The sequence below is a fragment of the Crocuta crocuta genome, unplaced genomic scaffold (assembly GCF_008692635.1).
Source record: "Crocuta crocuta isolate KB4526 unplaced genomic scaffold, BGI_CrCroc_1.0 scaffold127, whole genome shotgun sequence".
Classification (NCBI taxonomy): domain Eukaryota; kingdom Metazoa; phylum Chordata; class Mammalia; order Carnivora; family Hyaenidae; genus Crocuta; species Crocuta crocuta.
This window is the reverse complement of record NW_027532008.1, coordinates 6,152,898-6,167,356: the sequence shown is the minus strand read 5'-3', so window position 1 is coordinate 6,167,356 and position 14,459 is coordinate 6,152,898. Positions and strand designations below refer to the sequence as shown.

Here is a 14,459-nt window from a genome sequence, read left to right as displayed (position 1 = left end):
GGAAGGGAGACCTCGTAATTGGCCACAGGGGGTGAGGGTAGGGAGGAGGCATCCAGGGTTCCTGGGGACTGGGTGGAGAGTGATGTCACCTTCCAAGACAAAGAGCAGGTTGTGTGATGCGCGGTGCTGAGAGATACAGAAACCCCAGGTAACCAGCGAGAGGGTGGAAGTGGTCCGGCCAAACCCCTAAAGAGGGAAGGTTTCTGAAGGAAGCAGCCGGGGAAGTCTGAGCTGGGGCCAGAACGTGGTGACCGGAAAGGACAGCCAGGAAGGTGGCCCAGATGGAGGGGCTGGCGCGGCATAGAGGGGACTGTGGGTGGCCACTCACCAGCCGGCCCCGGGAACTACCAGCAGATGGAAGAGATGTGCTAAGCTGGGCCGGCTCCTTCCTGAAAGGGAGCCAGGAGGCTCCTCATCTTGGGATCAAAACCTCTGGCATCTATTTAGATGGGCCTAGACCCCCCCCACAAGAGCCCTGTACCCCCACTTTACAGCAGAGGAAACTGAGGCTCCGAGAGATCAATCACTTAACTAGAGCCAGAGCTGCCCCCTCTTTATCCCGCGAGCAGGGGAGCTGTGGTGCCAGAGAGGAAAGTAAACAGGAGGGAAAGCAGGAGGGCTCAGGACCCCAAAGCCAGTGCTATGGAGTGGAGAAAGCTCGGGGCACCTGCCCAGTGCTCACAGACCATGGACAGTGATGCAGGTTGCATAGGGGCAGTGTGGTGTGATGGTTAGGGAAGCATGTAGAGTCAGACCACCCAAGATCAAATCTCAACCCTGCCACTGAGCTCACATCATAGCAAATCACTTCATCTCTGTGCCTTCATGCCTCCATCTGAAAATGGAGGTAACACTCCTTCCATCACAGGGCTGGGTAAGGACTGGATGCGTTACTGTGGGTTAAGTCCTCAGAACAGAGCCACTATTTAACAAGTACTCAGTAAGGGACACCTGGGTGGCTCAGTCGGCTAAGCATCCAACTCTTGATTTCAGCTCAGTTCCTGATCTCGTGGTTTGTGGGCTCGAGCCCCACATCAGGCACTGTGCTGAGAGAGCGGAGCCTGCTTGGGATGCTCTCTCCCTCTCTCTGCGACTCTCCCCTGCTCGCTCGCTCTCTCTCTTGCTCTCTCAAAACAAACAAACATTTAAAAAAAATACTCAGTAAATGTTGGCTGTTTCATATTTACACTCTGAAGGCCTGGCTTCCCCAGCTGTACAGTGGAGGCCCTACTAAATCCCCAGAGCGCTCATGGCCATCCTCCTGGGTGTGACTGTGGCCTGATGGTTATGTCAAGGTCCTGACTTTGCCTTTGCCTGGCAGTTCCTTAAGGACTGGACTGGAGTGGGCTCTTCAAGATCCTCACAGGGCCTGGTCAGGGTGGCATCAGCCAGCGAGGTTGTTGATTAAGTTGGTTGCCACTTTCTGGAAGTCCCCTCCAAAAGTAAATGAGGACCCCAGAGGGAATTGTCTGTGGATTATTTACTGCACCCTTGTGCCATCCAGCAAGCCCTGAGATAGTCACCACAACCTTTCCCCGCCCCCATGTCAGGCACCGTCCATCTCATGGAGTCCTCATGGCCACTTTATGGGTAGATACTCTCACAGCTATGAGAAAACTTTGGCTCAGAGAGGTTGAACCACTCGTCTCAGGTCACCCAGCAGATTGGTATTTGAACCAGATACAGTTCAATAATGGCAGGCATTATTCTGGGCATTTTTGCCTAAATTAACTGATGTAATCCTCGCAGCAATTGTAGGATGGAGACACTCTTGTCTCCGTTTTGCAGAAAAGGAAATAGCTTAGTGACTGGCCCGAGGTCACACTGCTGGCGATTCACCACGCAGCCTGTGCACTAGCCACCATTCTTCACTGCCTTCCTACTTGCACCATCCCCAAAGCCCAAGCTCTTCCCACTTAAGCCACTTCCAGTGATATTAATGGACCATCTGCTGAGTGCTGGGCTCCGTGCTACGCAGAGGGGAAGGAGCTGTGAGTCAGACAGGACTCCGATCCTCAGGGGGCCAAGAGCACAGCCAGAGGACCCTTGGTGAATAATTATGGCAGAGGCATAAACCTTCCCGATCTCAAGTAATAGAAGCACCAAGGAGGATGGAGTCTCTGAGGCTGGAGCTGGTTGAAGAGTTGAGAGGAGGGCAGTTTGCTAAGATTTGAACTTGGAGGATAAGCTTGAAGACCGGGGCTGGAAGAATGATTTAGGGAACTTTATGTTAGCCATTGACACATGAGGAGAGTGACGCTCTGGGGGCGGGGGGGGGATGCTTGCCAAAAGTCACACAGCACACAGGTGTGGAATGTGGTCCAGGTGAGCATCCCTGGCCCTCATTTCATTCCGAGGAGGAACTTGCCTGTTGCAAAGCTCTTCTCCCGTCCACCTTCTCGCTTACCCCTTCCATGATCCTCCCTCACAACACTCCACAGCAGAGCTAGGATTATGAACCCCAGTAAGCAGAAGAAGAAACTGAGGCCAGGAAAGGGACAGGGTCTGGACCCCAGGCCTCCTGATTCCCAGCCCAGGGCTCGAAGGAAGGGTGGCGTGGATTTGCACACAGGTCCACACAGGAGTGGTCATTTCTTGTAGAACCTAAGCCCTGAGCTGCAGGGCCTGAACCCACATCCTAAAATTCCCCCCCCCCCCCCCCCGCCCAGAGCAGGGAAGAAGGCCCCTCGTAGCTGAACAGGCTCATCAAGTGCAAACACTTCCCTCCTCAGGCTGTCCCTGGTACTGCAGGCTCCCTTTAGCGAAATAAATCCATCCAACACCTACTGCAGTAACGGCTACTATTCACTGGGCATCTACACGGTGCAAGGCCCCATGCCATATACCTTACACACCATGCCAGATCCCCCCAGAGGCTTTCAGAAATGGCCCTTAGAAGCATAATTTTACAAATAAGGAAACTGAGTCTCAGAATGGCTAAGCCGCTTGTCTATGGCCACACAGCTAGTTAGTAAAAGGCCAAGCTGGGGCTCAAACCCAGGCCTGTCTACTTCTAAAGACAGTGTTCTTTCCTGCTGTACCACACCGTCTTTCTACGTGCCCTGCACTTTTCTACTTTAATGCAATCATTCGGGGAGCCAGGAATCTGGTTATAAGAATCAGGGCTCAACCAGCCATTAGTGAGCAAGACCAGGCCATGGGTGCTACCCCAGACCTCTTCAGGGTCTTCAGAATAAGTCGGGATTGACCCGAAAAGCTGTGGCTCAGCCTGGAGTAGTTGAAGAGGGATCACTAGGGGCCCCAGATGAAGCCATAGACAGCTTCAGAGAAAAGAATCCAGGTAGCCCGGAACCTTCTGGGCACAGATAGGACTGCCATGTTGGAGCCTGGAGACCCCTCCAAGAGCCTTAGGAGATGGGGTTTCCCAACAACGGCACTTGGCAGCCCCTCTGCAAGGCTGGGTGGCGCCTTCGAGAGCCTGACGGTCTTTCCTCGCAGGTGACCTCTCCTTGTGACCTCTGAGCCCTGCTCCGGTTTCTGCAGCAGCTCTCCTTGTCTTCTGCCCCAGGTTGCCCATCTGGAACCTTCAAGGCCAACCAAGGGGACGAGGCCTGCGCACACTGCCCCATCAACAGCCGGACCACTTCAGAAGGGGCGACCAACTGCGTCTGCCGCAACGGCTACTACAGAGCGGACCTGGACCCCCTGGACATGCCCTGCACAAGTACGTCCGGGCCCCCCAGGCGCGATGCCTGACCGAGTCCCAAGTCCACCTGCGGGAAGCTCGGGGCGCAGCCAGCCTTCCCTGAGAGGGGAGCAGCCCGTCACCTGGTGGGAGGGGAAATGAAAACCGGTTTGGAAGAGGGCCGTCCCGGGGTGGCTGTGCGGCCAAAGAGCAGCTAACCGCGGAGCTGGCATCTGGCTCCTTCCCTCTTCCTGCTAGTCACACGGAGGAGGAAGTCAGGGTCTCGATTCACAAAGGGACAGTGAATGGGAGGCTTCGCAAAAGGAGAGCCAACCTGGTGTCCGTGACAGAGGAGCCTTCCCGGTGTTTCGACCTGGCAGCGGCCACCTGAAATCACAGGCTGCGTGCTTTAGGAGCGGGATGGCCATGAGGGCAATCTTTCCACCCCCGGATCAGACAGGAATGGCATTCAGCTACAGGCAACGAGAGAGAGCTGACCCCGGCACTTAAACCATAAGGATTTATTCTCTCACTTAGCAGAACCCCCAAAGATAAGCACCTCTGCGGTAATTGTGGCCAAGCCATGAAGGTCCCTGGGACCTGGCTCACTCCTGCTCCACCATCCTTGGCATGCGGCTCCTCTCCTTCGGGCCACTTCTTAGTCCAGCATTGCTGCTGAAGCTCCAGCCATCACACACATTGTAGACGGAGGAAGAAAGAAAGGGACAAGGACACATTTTACAGCTGTGTCCTTTTAAGAAAAAGTCCTAACCAACAACTTCTGCCAAATCTCAGTGGTCAGCCCTTAATCACAGGAGGCTGGGAAATATAGTCTTCTAGCCGGACATAGAACATAGGGGTTCTGTTAGAAGGAAGAAGGGAAACAGTTATCAGGTGGGTATAATCCCCACCACAAAAAGATGGGCCCTGGCTCTGATAACAAATACGGAGGAGGCTGGAGTCCAGGGAGAAAGGGCTAAGCAGATGTGCAGCAAGATGAGGGTTATACTCTAGAAGCATCTCTCTGGTGGAGGGGAGAAAGGATTCGAAGGAAGCCTTTGGGGGCCCAGGCTGGAGCGAGGGCAGTGGGTAGAGAGCCGTCTCTTGGGACGTGGCTCCACACGGGCATCCTTGGGAACTGACCGACCCCTCTCCCCACCCCAGCCATCCCCTCCGCACCCCAGGCAGTGATCTCCAGTGTGAATGAAACATCCCTCATGCTAGAGTGGACCCCGCCCCGCGACTCAGGAGGCCGCGAGGATCTCGTCTACAACATCATCTGCAAGAGCTGTGGCTCGGGCCGGGGCGCCTGCACCCGCTGTGGGGACAACGTGCAGTACGCACCTCGGCAGCTGGGCCTGACCGAGCCGCGCATTTACATCAGCGACCTGCTAGCTCACACCCAGTACACCTTCGAGATCCAGGCTGTGAACGGCGTCACCGACCAGAGCCCCTTTTCACCTCAGTTCGCCTCCGTGAACATCACCACCAACCAGGCAGGTAAGCACTTCCCTGCGCGCTCCAAGGGGGCAGGGCCGGGCCCTGCTGTGCCAAACAAGGACCCTGGCACCTGTGGGTGGCTGCCACTCTGCCGAAGCTGTGCTCCGCTGAGGGTGGAGGTGTCTACCTGTCCGTTGTCGTGGTGATCGTGGTGTTGGTAACAGCAGCTGTCGTTTGCTGAGTGTGTGTTGTCGGAGGTGAGCGTGAAGCTGCTGTCACAGAAAGTGCTCAGTGGCACAGAGAGCGCAGAGATTCAGGCTTCTCCCCTGTCCGCAGCAGAGCAGTCCAGGTTAGTGGGTAGATCAGATCTGCTTGGAGCTTCTTCCGTTTGCAGCAGCGCCCCCCACGCTCCCTGCCTGTGTGCGCGGGGACGCTGAGTACAGGCATGTCTGTGGGACAGAGAGGGTGCAAGGCCAAGGCCACGGTCATGTTCCCAGCTGGGCACGCAGGAGGGCCACCCGTCACTTCTGCGCACCCTCCCCTGGAAAGAGCTTGGTCATGCAGCCTCACTGAGCCCCAGAGGAGGCCAGAGGACGCGACCCCTCAGAGCCTGACTTAAGCCTCTCGCAGTGGGCGGTGGGGACACACCCAGGAGGTACCTAGCAGTTTCCACAGGTGCCTTCTGTGAGCCTTCCACCCACTCCAGTCCAACTCCAGCAGACTTTTCTCCCTCAGTTCACCTTCATCATCCTTCCCGGGACCCCATGTCACCCTCCATCTTCCGCTCTACTTCCCTCGTGGCAAAAAAAAAAGCTGCCAAACAAGGCAGTCTCACTACTACTGCCTTTCCCTCCTCAGTCCACTCCACTTAGGCTTCCAGCTCCTTCTCTCCACCAAGACCACTGCCCTCTGGGCCAGGGCCAGCCTCATCTTCCAACCAAGGGCTACACGAGATTTTCAAGGACCTCATGGTACCTGTAGGTTGAAAACTGAGTGTGTCCCCTCAGTTATTCACTCAACAACCCTTGCCAAGCCTCCACTGTGAGCCTGGTCTGGGCCCTGTCCAAGGAAGAGCCAAGGGAGGCCAGGCTCCAGGACATGGAAGGAGAGAGGCCAACCAGCGCCACCTGCTTGAGGGGTACTTTCTGTACATGACCTGTGGCCTCCTTGAGTAGGAGGCATCCATGCCCCCAATTTACAGATGACGGTCAGAGAAGTTGAGTCACAAGGCAGGAGGGTAAGAGACAGGAATTAACTAGGACAAACAGACTCCAGTGCTTGGGCACAATCCAGGCTATATCCAAGGACCTTGGATTTGACGGTGTGTGAATGAGCGCACATGTGTAAGAATGTATGGGTGTGCTTGGGTGACCGTGTGTTTACGATTGTGATTACATGTTCTGTGGCCATGTGGCTTCTTATTTACACATGCATTCGTGAACATGAGTGTGTCTCAATGTGAGGGGCTTGGAAAGGGTGTGTTTGAGCACAAGTTTGTATGTATGAAGGTGGCCCTGCCTGTCTGTGTGTTTGTGTATGAGGAGTGTGGCTTTGCTTGTGAATGGTTTTGGTCTTTCTGTGGCCGAGAGGGCATATTTGTGAGCATGTGCCTGCAGCTCTTGTGGGGGTCATTGGTGCATTTAAGCCCCACTCAGATTGGGGTCCAGATGGAGCTAACTCAAGGCAGGCAATCTGACAGAACCCTTGAAAGCCAACCACTCTTAGTAAAGACACCTAACAGATTATGAAGATTCAGCTGTGAGACTCTCTATCTGGACAAAGCTCTGAGGCAGGGAAGCCCAGGCTCCTAACGGGGGTAGAGGTGAGGGAGTTCTTTCCCTGGCTGTAGGGGCCTCCTTTGTACCTTTCTGGGAGCCCTGAGGGTGGAACTCAAGAAGCCTCATCTTATTAGCAGCAAGGAGTAGAGCTGCTTGAGCTGGACCCTTCCTGTCCAAAAAACAGAGCTGGAACAGAGTGGAAGTGAGAGGCTTCCAAGAAGAAGATACAGAGGGAAGCCCTCAGGATTGAAAGACAGAAGCAGTGAGAAACAGGTACTAGATTCAAACCTGAGTTTGAGTCCTAGCTTTGCCATTCCTTTGCGGCATGACATCAGTGTATCAGTCAGCTATTGCTACAATAATGCTGCATAACAAAACCACCTGAAAATCTTAGTAGTTCACAACAATAAACATTTATTTTCTCCCTCACTAGTCTGTGGGGCAGCTAGGGTTTAGCTAATCTGAAGCAGGGCTCTCTGTGCTGGGCAGGACTCCAGAATGTGGGTTGGATTCAGTCTGTTCCATATGTCTCCCATTCCCCTTGGACCAGCAGCCACTGAGGCTTCTTTCTCTCATGGTAAATGCTAGGAGCACAAGTGGCTGAGCCAAACCATGCCACACCAACGCATGCCTCTGCTTGGGACACAGTCACCAACAGCAAATGAGCCCCGCAGAGTTACTTGGGAAAGGGTGAGGGTCCACAACCTATTCCAAGAGGCAAAGCTGAGATAGCTGACCCAACCCATCACACTCATGAAAATCGCTGCCTCCATTAAGGGTTCAATTTTTCCACCATTTGTGCGTCAGAATTATATGAGAGCTTTTCCAGAACACAAGTTCTTGGCCCTACCTCAGACCTGCTGAATCAGAATTCCAAAAGTTGGCTCTGGGAATTGGCACTTTTAACAAGTAGCTCAAGTATTCCTTACCATCAGACAAACTCGGGAGACCCAGGTCTAAGCGAGTCTAAGCCTCCAAGCCCCTGGGCTTTCTAGATCATAAACAGCCTATCCCCTTCCTCTTTGTTTCAAGCCCCTTGACAAGCCAACGTTTTCACAGATGGTCAGAGCCCAGCTGGGGACCGTGAAGCCACACCACACCCTCAGCACATTATCCCCATTTGTCAGATAAAGAAACAGAGACCCAGAGAGGTAGAGCCATTTATGCAAAGTCCCAGAATTAAGTGGCCTCAATTAGGATATAAACTCAGAACGATGTGACTGCAAATCTATACTAGAGAAGACACAGTTCCTGCCCTTGAGGATTGATACCCTGGTTGGAAAGATGAGACATGGATACAGCATTCCATTAAAGATAGAATGAATCAAGTCCCAAGGATGTGTATGGGGAGGTGAGAGAGATCACAGGCAGGAGAGAGAGATCATCTCCTCCTGGAGAATGGGAGAAGGGCAAGTTATGGAAGGCTTCCTGGAAGAAGAGGCATTTGAACTTGACTTTGGAGAATGGAGAAGTTTGTAAGAAAAAGAGATGGAATCATGCAGGGAAGAAGGTGTCCACGGGGGAGGGAAGCACAGGTGGCAAGTGGGAGGGAGAGTTCTTTCCGTTCCTCTGCACATGTTCCCTCTGCCTGGATTGCTTTTCTCCTCACTCTTCTTTCAGACCTTATCTCATCTTTATTGGCCTTCCTGACTCGGTCACACCCTCGGCACCATGGCCCTCAAGCTTCCTGGTTGGAATTTTAGCCTTATGCCTTTGATCGTGTCATTCCTGCCTGTCTGCCCCGCCATCAGCACGTGGCGGAACACAATGGATCTGCTTTTGCTCCCCACGGTTTTCTCGGCACCTGGCCAGGGGCACACCACAGTGAATGCTCAGTGAACATTTGCAGAAGGGTTCAGGGAAGCATGGAGTGAGGTGGGGTGAAGAGAATTATGATAGGTTAGAAAGCAAGGCTGGGGACTTGATTTCCAGACAAATGCATTCAGTGGTCGGTTTTAATCAGACCCTAAAATTCAACATATAAATATCTAACTCATTCCCTTAAAAGGCAAAACTATTCCTTTTGGGCAAGTGACTGGGCCTTGCTCACACTCCCTTGGCATTCGCTGGGGCCAGAGCTGCCTTCTGACTTCATAAAGCCGTCATGCCACCTTCGAACTGCACTCCGCCATTCTGGAACGGCTTTCCGCCCTGTTTTCACCCGTCTTCTCGGGCCCCCCTGGAGAAAGTGGCCAGGCTGAGCTGCCTATCCCCACCTGAAGGAGGAAGAAACAGGCACGGGAAGAAGTCTAGCATGTGCCCAGGCCCACTCAGCTGGGAGGGGGCAGATGCGGGATATGTCTCTGCTGTCCAGAGTGGCCCTCGACACAAGCAGGACAACACAGGAAATGGGGGCATCGGGGCGGGCATCGGAAGAGAGCCTCTCTACAGAGGTGGCATTTAAGCGGAGATCCAAATCGTGAGGCAGAGACAGCCCTGCAGACCTGGGGCACGTGCGGCATTTCTGTAACATGGGGCTCGTCCTCGGGACAGTATCCAGGCCTTTTAGCCGCCCTCTGAGGCTGTGCCGGACACCCCCCCACACACACCCGCCTCCGGAGCAAGCTCCGGGCAGCTGTGCCTTTGCCCAGTTCGAGAAGGGCTGGGAAGGGTCTGGGTTCGGGAATCTGGCAAACAAACCTGGCTTTGAATCAAGCCTGGCTGCTCACTGGCACGCAGCCTCTGACAAGTCACTTAGCCCACGTCTGAATGGGTATCCTCGTGAGCATCTCGGCCCCTCCTTGCGGGATTGCAGTGATGCTCTGAGCTCATGTCTCAAGGTGCCTCCCAGGCTACCTGGCACATGCAGGCCGGCAGAATGCAGAGATCATCCTATGTTCACCCTAATCACGATAATGGCTCCCATCTATCAAATGTTTACTGTGTAGCAGACACTGTCCTGAGTCCTTGACCATGAATCTTCACAACAACACAGTGAGGTGGGGCCTCTTATTATTCTGTCTCCCAGGCAAGGAAAGGGAGGCATCGGGAGTTAAGGGACTTGCCTGCACTCACCAGGCAGGCAGTGGCGGAGCCTGAACAATGACATCACCGCATAGTTGGGGCCCAGCGCTGGCCGGACTGAAGCCTTCTGCAGAAGCAGGGCCGACCGTGCGCATGGGCCCGTCCACAGCACAGCCTGGCTGGCAGATGCAGTCTTCGGCATCTCCTATACTGAGCAGCAGGCTGACCAGTTGGGAAGCTCCCCTGTTGTCACCTCCTGGTGGGTGGTGTGGGCAAAAACACGTCATCGGTGCTGGGCTCCGCCCTCCTCCAGCACCGCCCTTTCCAAGTTATGGGCCCAGGCTGCATGGGAGACTTCACTCCTCCGAGCCTCAGTGTCCTCACCTTCAAAATGGGTATTGATCTATCGGTCCAGCTTTGCCGGACGGTGTCCGGATTAGCAATCACATAGACAGAGCGCCCGGTAAGTGGATAAGATGCATCAGCTAGGCTTCAGACAAAATCGGAAGGTGTCTTGATTTCCTACTGGGATGCTATAGCTACACAAGCTTAATCACTGGGAGTGAGACACAGTTCCTGTCTCACAGCTCACAGATCCAGTCAGAAGACGAGCCTGGATCCCTTCAGGCCCAAATGAAGCTGTCGGCAGGGCCGCATTCCTCTCTGATGGCTCTAAGGGATGATCTGTGAGACCGATCAGTGTCGGCAGAACTCAGTGCCACAGGGTGGTAGGAATGAGGTCCCCGTTCCTTGCTGGCTGGCAGCTGCCCTTAGCCCATGAGACACCCTCTCCAGCCCTTGCACGTGGCCCCTCCATCTCAAAAGCGGCAACAGGGCATCCAGTGTCTTCACGCTTCCCCTCTCTGGTTCTCAGACTCTCCACTGGGAAAGGTTCTCCTCCTTTAAGGGCTCGGTAGATTAGATTGGATCTATCTGGATAATCCAGCATAATCTCCCCATCTCAAGGGCCATCGCCCTAATCGCATCTGCAAAATCCCTGTTGCCACATAAGGTAACATATTCACAGACACTGGGATTAGGATGTGACACCTTCAGGGGTCATTATTCTGCTTGTTGCAGAAGGTAACATAAGCCAAGTGAAAGCACATGAGCGTCGGCAGAGGCCCTGAATGCAAACCTCTTTCTTTAGAGAGGGGAAGACGGGGGCCCAGGGAGGTTTCTAAGTGGCTGTCCAGGATGACACAGCAGGTCCGTGGCAGAGCCAGCCTCCACCCCGGCCAGGTACCACGGCCACTCCGCGTGGCTCTCTCATGGAAGGACTTTCAACTTTCCAAAGCCCCTCTGCCAGCGTGTTGTGCTCTGATCTTCCTGGCCTCCTGGGGGGCGGGCATACAGTCTCTAGAACTGGCACAAGCATGCACTCACCTACTTCTCTTCCTGGGGGCCAAGAAGATCAGAAGGAGATATGGGCCAGCAGAGCCCCTGGGGAGGCCCAGGCCTGGGGAAATGAAGAGAGAGGGAGAGGGCACTTCCCTCCCCGGGCCGAGCCCTCTGCGCACGTCGGCCTCTTTGATCCCCCCAAGCTTTCTGCAGGGAAGGCACTGCCGGCCGAGAGTATCAGTTAGGATTGAGTTTGGCGGCAGAGAACAGGAAGAAAAATAAGAGATGCTTTTGCTGCCACAGTAATGCTGTTGGACAATCAACCACAACACCAACAGCATGAAAGCAAGCATTTACCTCGCTCACAGGTCTCCAGACTGAGTCAGGAAGGGGCGGGCACATTCATATGTTTGCACTCCCTCTACTCCGGGGCACGTGGCAGCTCTTGGGTTATTTTCAGGGCCTCGCGGCGTGTTTGGGGGTGACTGCTGTCTGACTGTCAGGATGGATGGTCGTGGCCAGGTCGGCCTGGGTGTGTTCTTATGGCAGTCACATGGAGCCAGGACAGCCAGCACATATATGCAAGGGCTTTTCTTTTCTTTTTTTTATTTTTTAATGTTTTATTTATTTCTAAGAGAGAGAGACAGCATGAGCAGGGGAAGGTCAGAGAGAGAGGGAGACACAGAATCTGAAACAGGCTCCAGGCTCTGAGCTGTCAGCACAGAGCCCGATGCAGGGCTCACACCCACGAACTGTGAGATTATGACCTGAGCCGAAGTCGGACGCTTAACTGACTGAGCCACCCAGGCACCCCTGCAAGGGCTTTTCAAGCTCTGCTTGTATCATGTTTGCTTATATCCCTTTGGCCAAAGTGAGTCATATGGCTAAGCCTAGAACTGGGGGTCAGAATTACACAAGTTAGAGGGCAAAGAGTGTAGATACAACAAGGTGATTAATAATATAACCAATCTATCATAGTGGCTTAGACAAAATGAATATTTTTTTTTTTTATTCATAAAGGATGTCAGAAGTTAGGAGTTTGGGCAACCCTGTGAAATCATGACAGATCTAGGCCCCCCAGCATACAGTTTCTTGTCCTTATAGGCCAAAATAGCTGCAAGAGCTCCAGCTGTCTCATCCATGTTCCAGGCAGCAGGATGGAAGAAAGAGAGTGAGAAGGTTCTTCCCTTTGAAAAAGACTTCCTAGAAGTCCCACGTATTATATTAGCTTTATATCTCATTGGCACACGTATTGTCACATGGCCACTTAAAGCTTAGGAATATGTAGTTTAGGAATATGTAGCCTTTTATTCAGGTACAATGTGCCTAGTTAAGAACCAAGATTTTGTTAATTTGAGAAAGAAAGAATGGTATTAGGTTGGCAGTAAGTCAAGTCTGCCACATCCCATTTTACAAGTGAGGAAACCGGGCTCAGAGTGAAAAGTAACTTCCCTGAAGTCACACAGTCAACTGGGCCTTAGAGAGCTGGGATCTGAACCCTGAATGCCGCCTCTTCCCTCTTTGACCACCACCATCACTACCATTCGAGAGCCTTTGCTGAGCTCTCAGCTACTCACAGTGCTGCCTAAGAGTCTGGACACCCCAGGGGTACCTGGCTTGCTCATTTGGAGGAGCAGATGGCTCTTGATCTCAAGGTAGTGCGATCAAGCCCCACGATGGGTGTAGACTTAAATTAAATAAACAAACAATTTTTAAAAAAGAGTCTGAGCACATATGGTGGACATCCCATGGCCCCTTAACTCTGGACCAAGTCCTGTGCTAAGCACTATACATGCCGGTTTTCATTTACCCTCCCAACATCCATGCCATTGTCCCCATTCTATAGAGGAGAAACTGAGGCACTGGGGGGTGAGACATGCTGTCTAGACTACCAGATTTGAAGCTTGGGCTCTCAGCATCTTTCTGGTCCAGGTGCTGGCATAGGAATGGGTCCCACTCAGCAGCCACACGTAAGATCAAGGCTGTTCAGCAGCCCCCTAGAAGGTAGGCCATTGGATGTTTCCAGGGTACCAAGCCCAGAGCCTGGCCTTAGCCTGCTTGGATCATGCTTTTAGCTCAGGCCAAGTCATCAGGGAGAAAAAACCAACCTGGACTATACAGTCAGGCAGAGCTGGGCCCTGATCCCACCTGTGAGCTGAGTTGCCATGGACAGGAGACTTGACCTGACTCTTGCTTTCCTCATCTGTGAAACGGATGTGATGAACCCCCTCCATCTGATTGTGTAGCACTCAGGAGGTGCTGTTAAATTTATCCTGAATCAAGGGGAAAATGAATGAGCAGGTGAACAGCCACCCTGGACAGGAGGTTTTGTCAGGTTCAAGGAAAAAGATATTATCTCCTGGACCTGATTTTTGTTGCTATGGGTTTTTTCCCCCAAAAGCATATTTCACAAACTGCTGCTCGCAAAACACATTAATAGCTGTTATGTGAAAAAAAGGTTCTAAAGCCAAATGAGACCACAACCGCCAGGTTAACTGGGTCTCTCCCCTGCAGGACTTCTCAGAGCCTTGAACAAAGGAGTGTGCAGTGTGAGTCTCACAAGCAGGAGTCTAGAACTCTGTGTTTCTCTAACTTTCTTGACCACAGAGCTCCTTTGCTTTCTAGAAAAGTGCCACCTTGGCACCAGTTTCTGGTGATTCCTTTTTTTCTGTCCACAGCCCTGTTTGGTCCAATCAGAAAGAAATGAGGCCCATTTTCTGGAAGTGTTTTATTTGTGGAAATTCTGCTGTGACAGTTATGATCAGGCCACCCAGAATTGCAGTTGGATCATCAGGAGTTTACTGTATGGCTACAGTCAAAACAGCCATCCCCTCATCAACCGGAAATTCTAGGAGTCTTGTCCCCGCGAGAGACCCTGGAGAATGCAAGCCCAGTAATAATTGACTGCTGTGGTCTTGTTGGCTGGCGGGTTGGCAAGAGGCTCTGTGTGGCCTCACAGGCGGGCAGGGGCTCTGAGGGAGAGCGAACCGCTATGGCCATCCTAGAAGCCGTGCTGCCTTCCCCCCGCGGCTGCCTGAAGACATTGCTCCAGGTCTCAGCCCCCGAGGTCAGTGACTCCGACAGCTTCCTGAAGGTGCTAGAAAAGGCGAGAGGCTGCCCTTCTTTTTCCCCTTCCTTCCTCCAGCAATATTGATAAACGCTTACTCTGAGTCACACACTGTTCCAGGGATAAAGGATTGAATAAGAGAGATGAGATCCCGGCCCTCAGATAGTGTTAGCGCTACAAAGTAAAGAAAGCTGGGTGGGATGGGATGGCAAGTGACGGGAGG

At 53.1% G+C, this 14,459-nt stretch overlaps 1 protein-coding gene across 1 annotated transcript in view; it reads left to right on the top strand.

Moving 5' to 3' along the window:
• Window positions 1-14,459, top strand: part of EPHB2 (EPH receptor B2) — a 123,522-nt gene that overhangs the window by 76,934 nt on the left and 32,129 nt on the right. Inside the window, exons 4-5 of the mRNA XM_077775534.1 lie at window positions 3,530-3,685; window positions 4,811-5,146. Of these exons, the coding sequence (XP_077631660.1) occupies window positions 3,530-3,685; window positions 4,811-5,146 (492 nt within the window). The remainder of the gene's footprint in view (window positions 1-3,529; window positions 3,686-4,810; window positions 5,147-14,459) is intronic.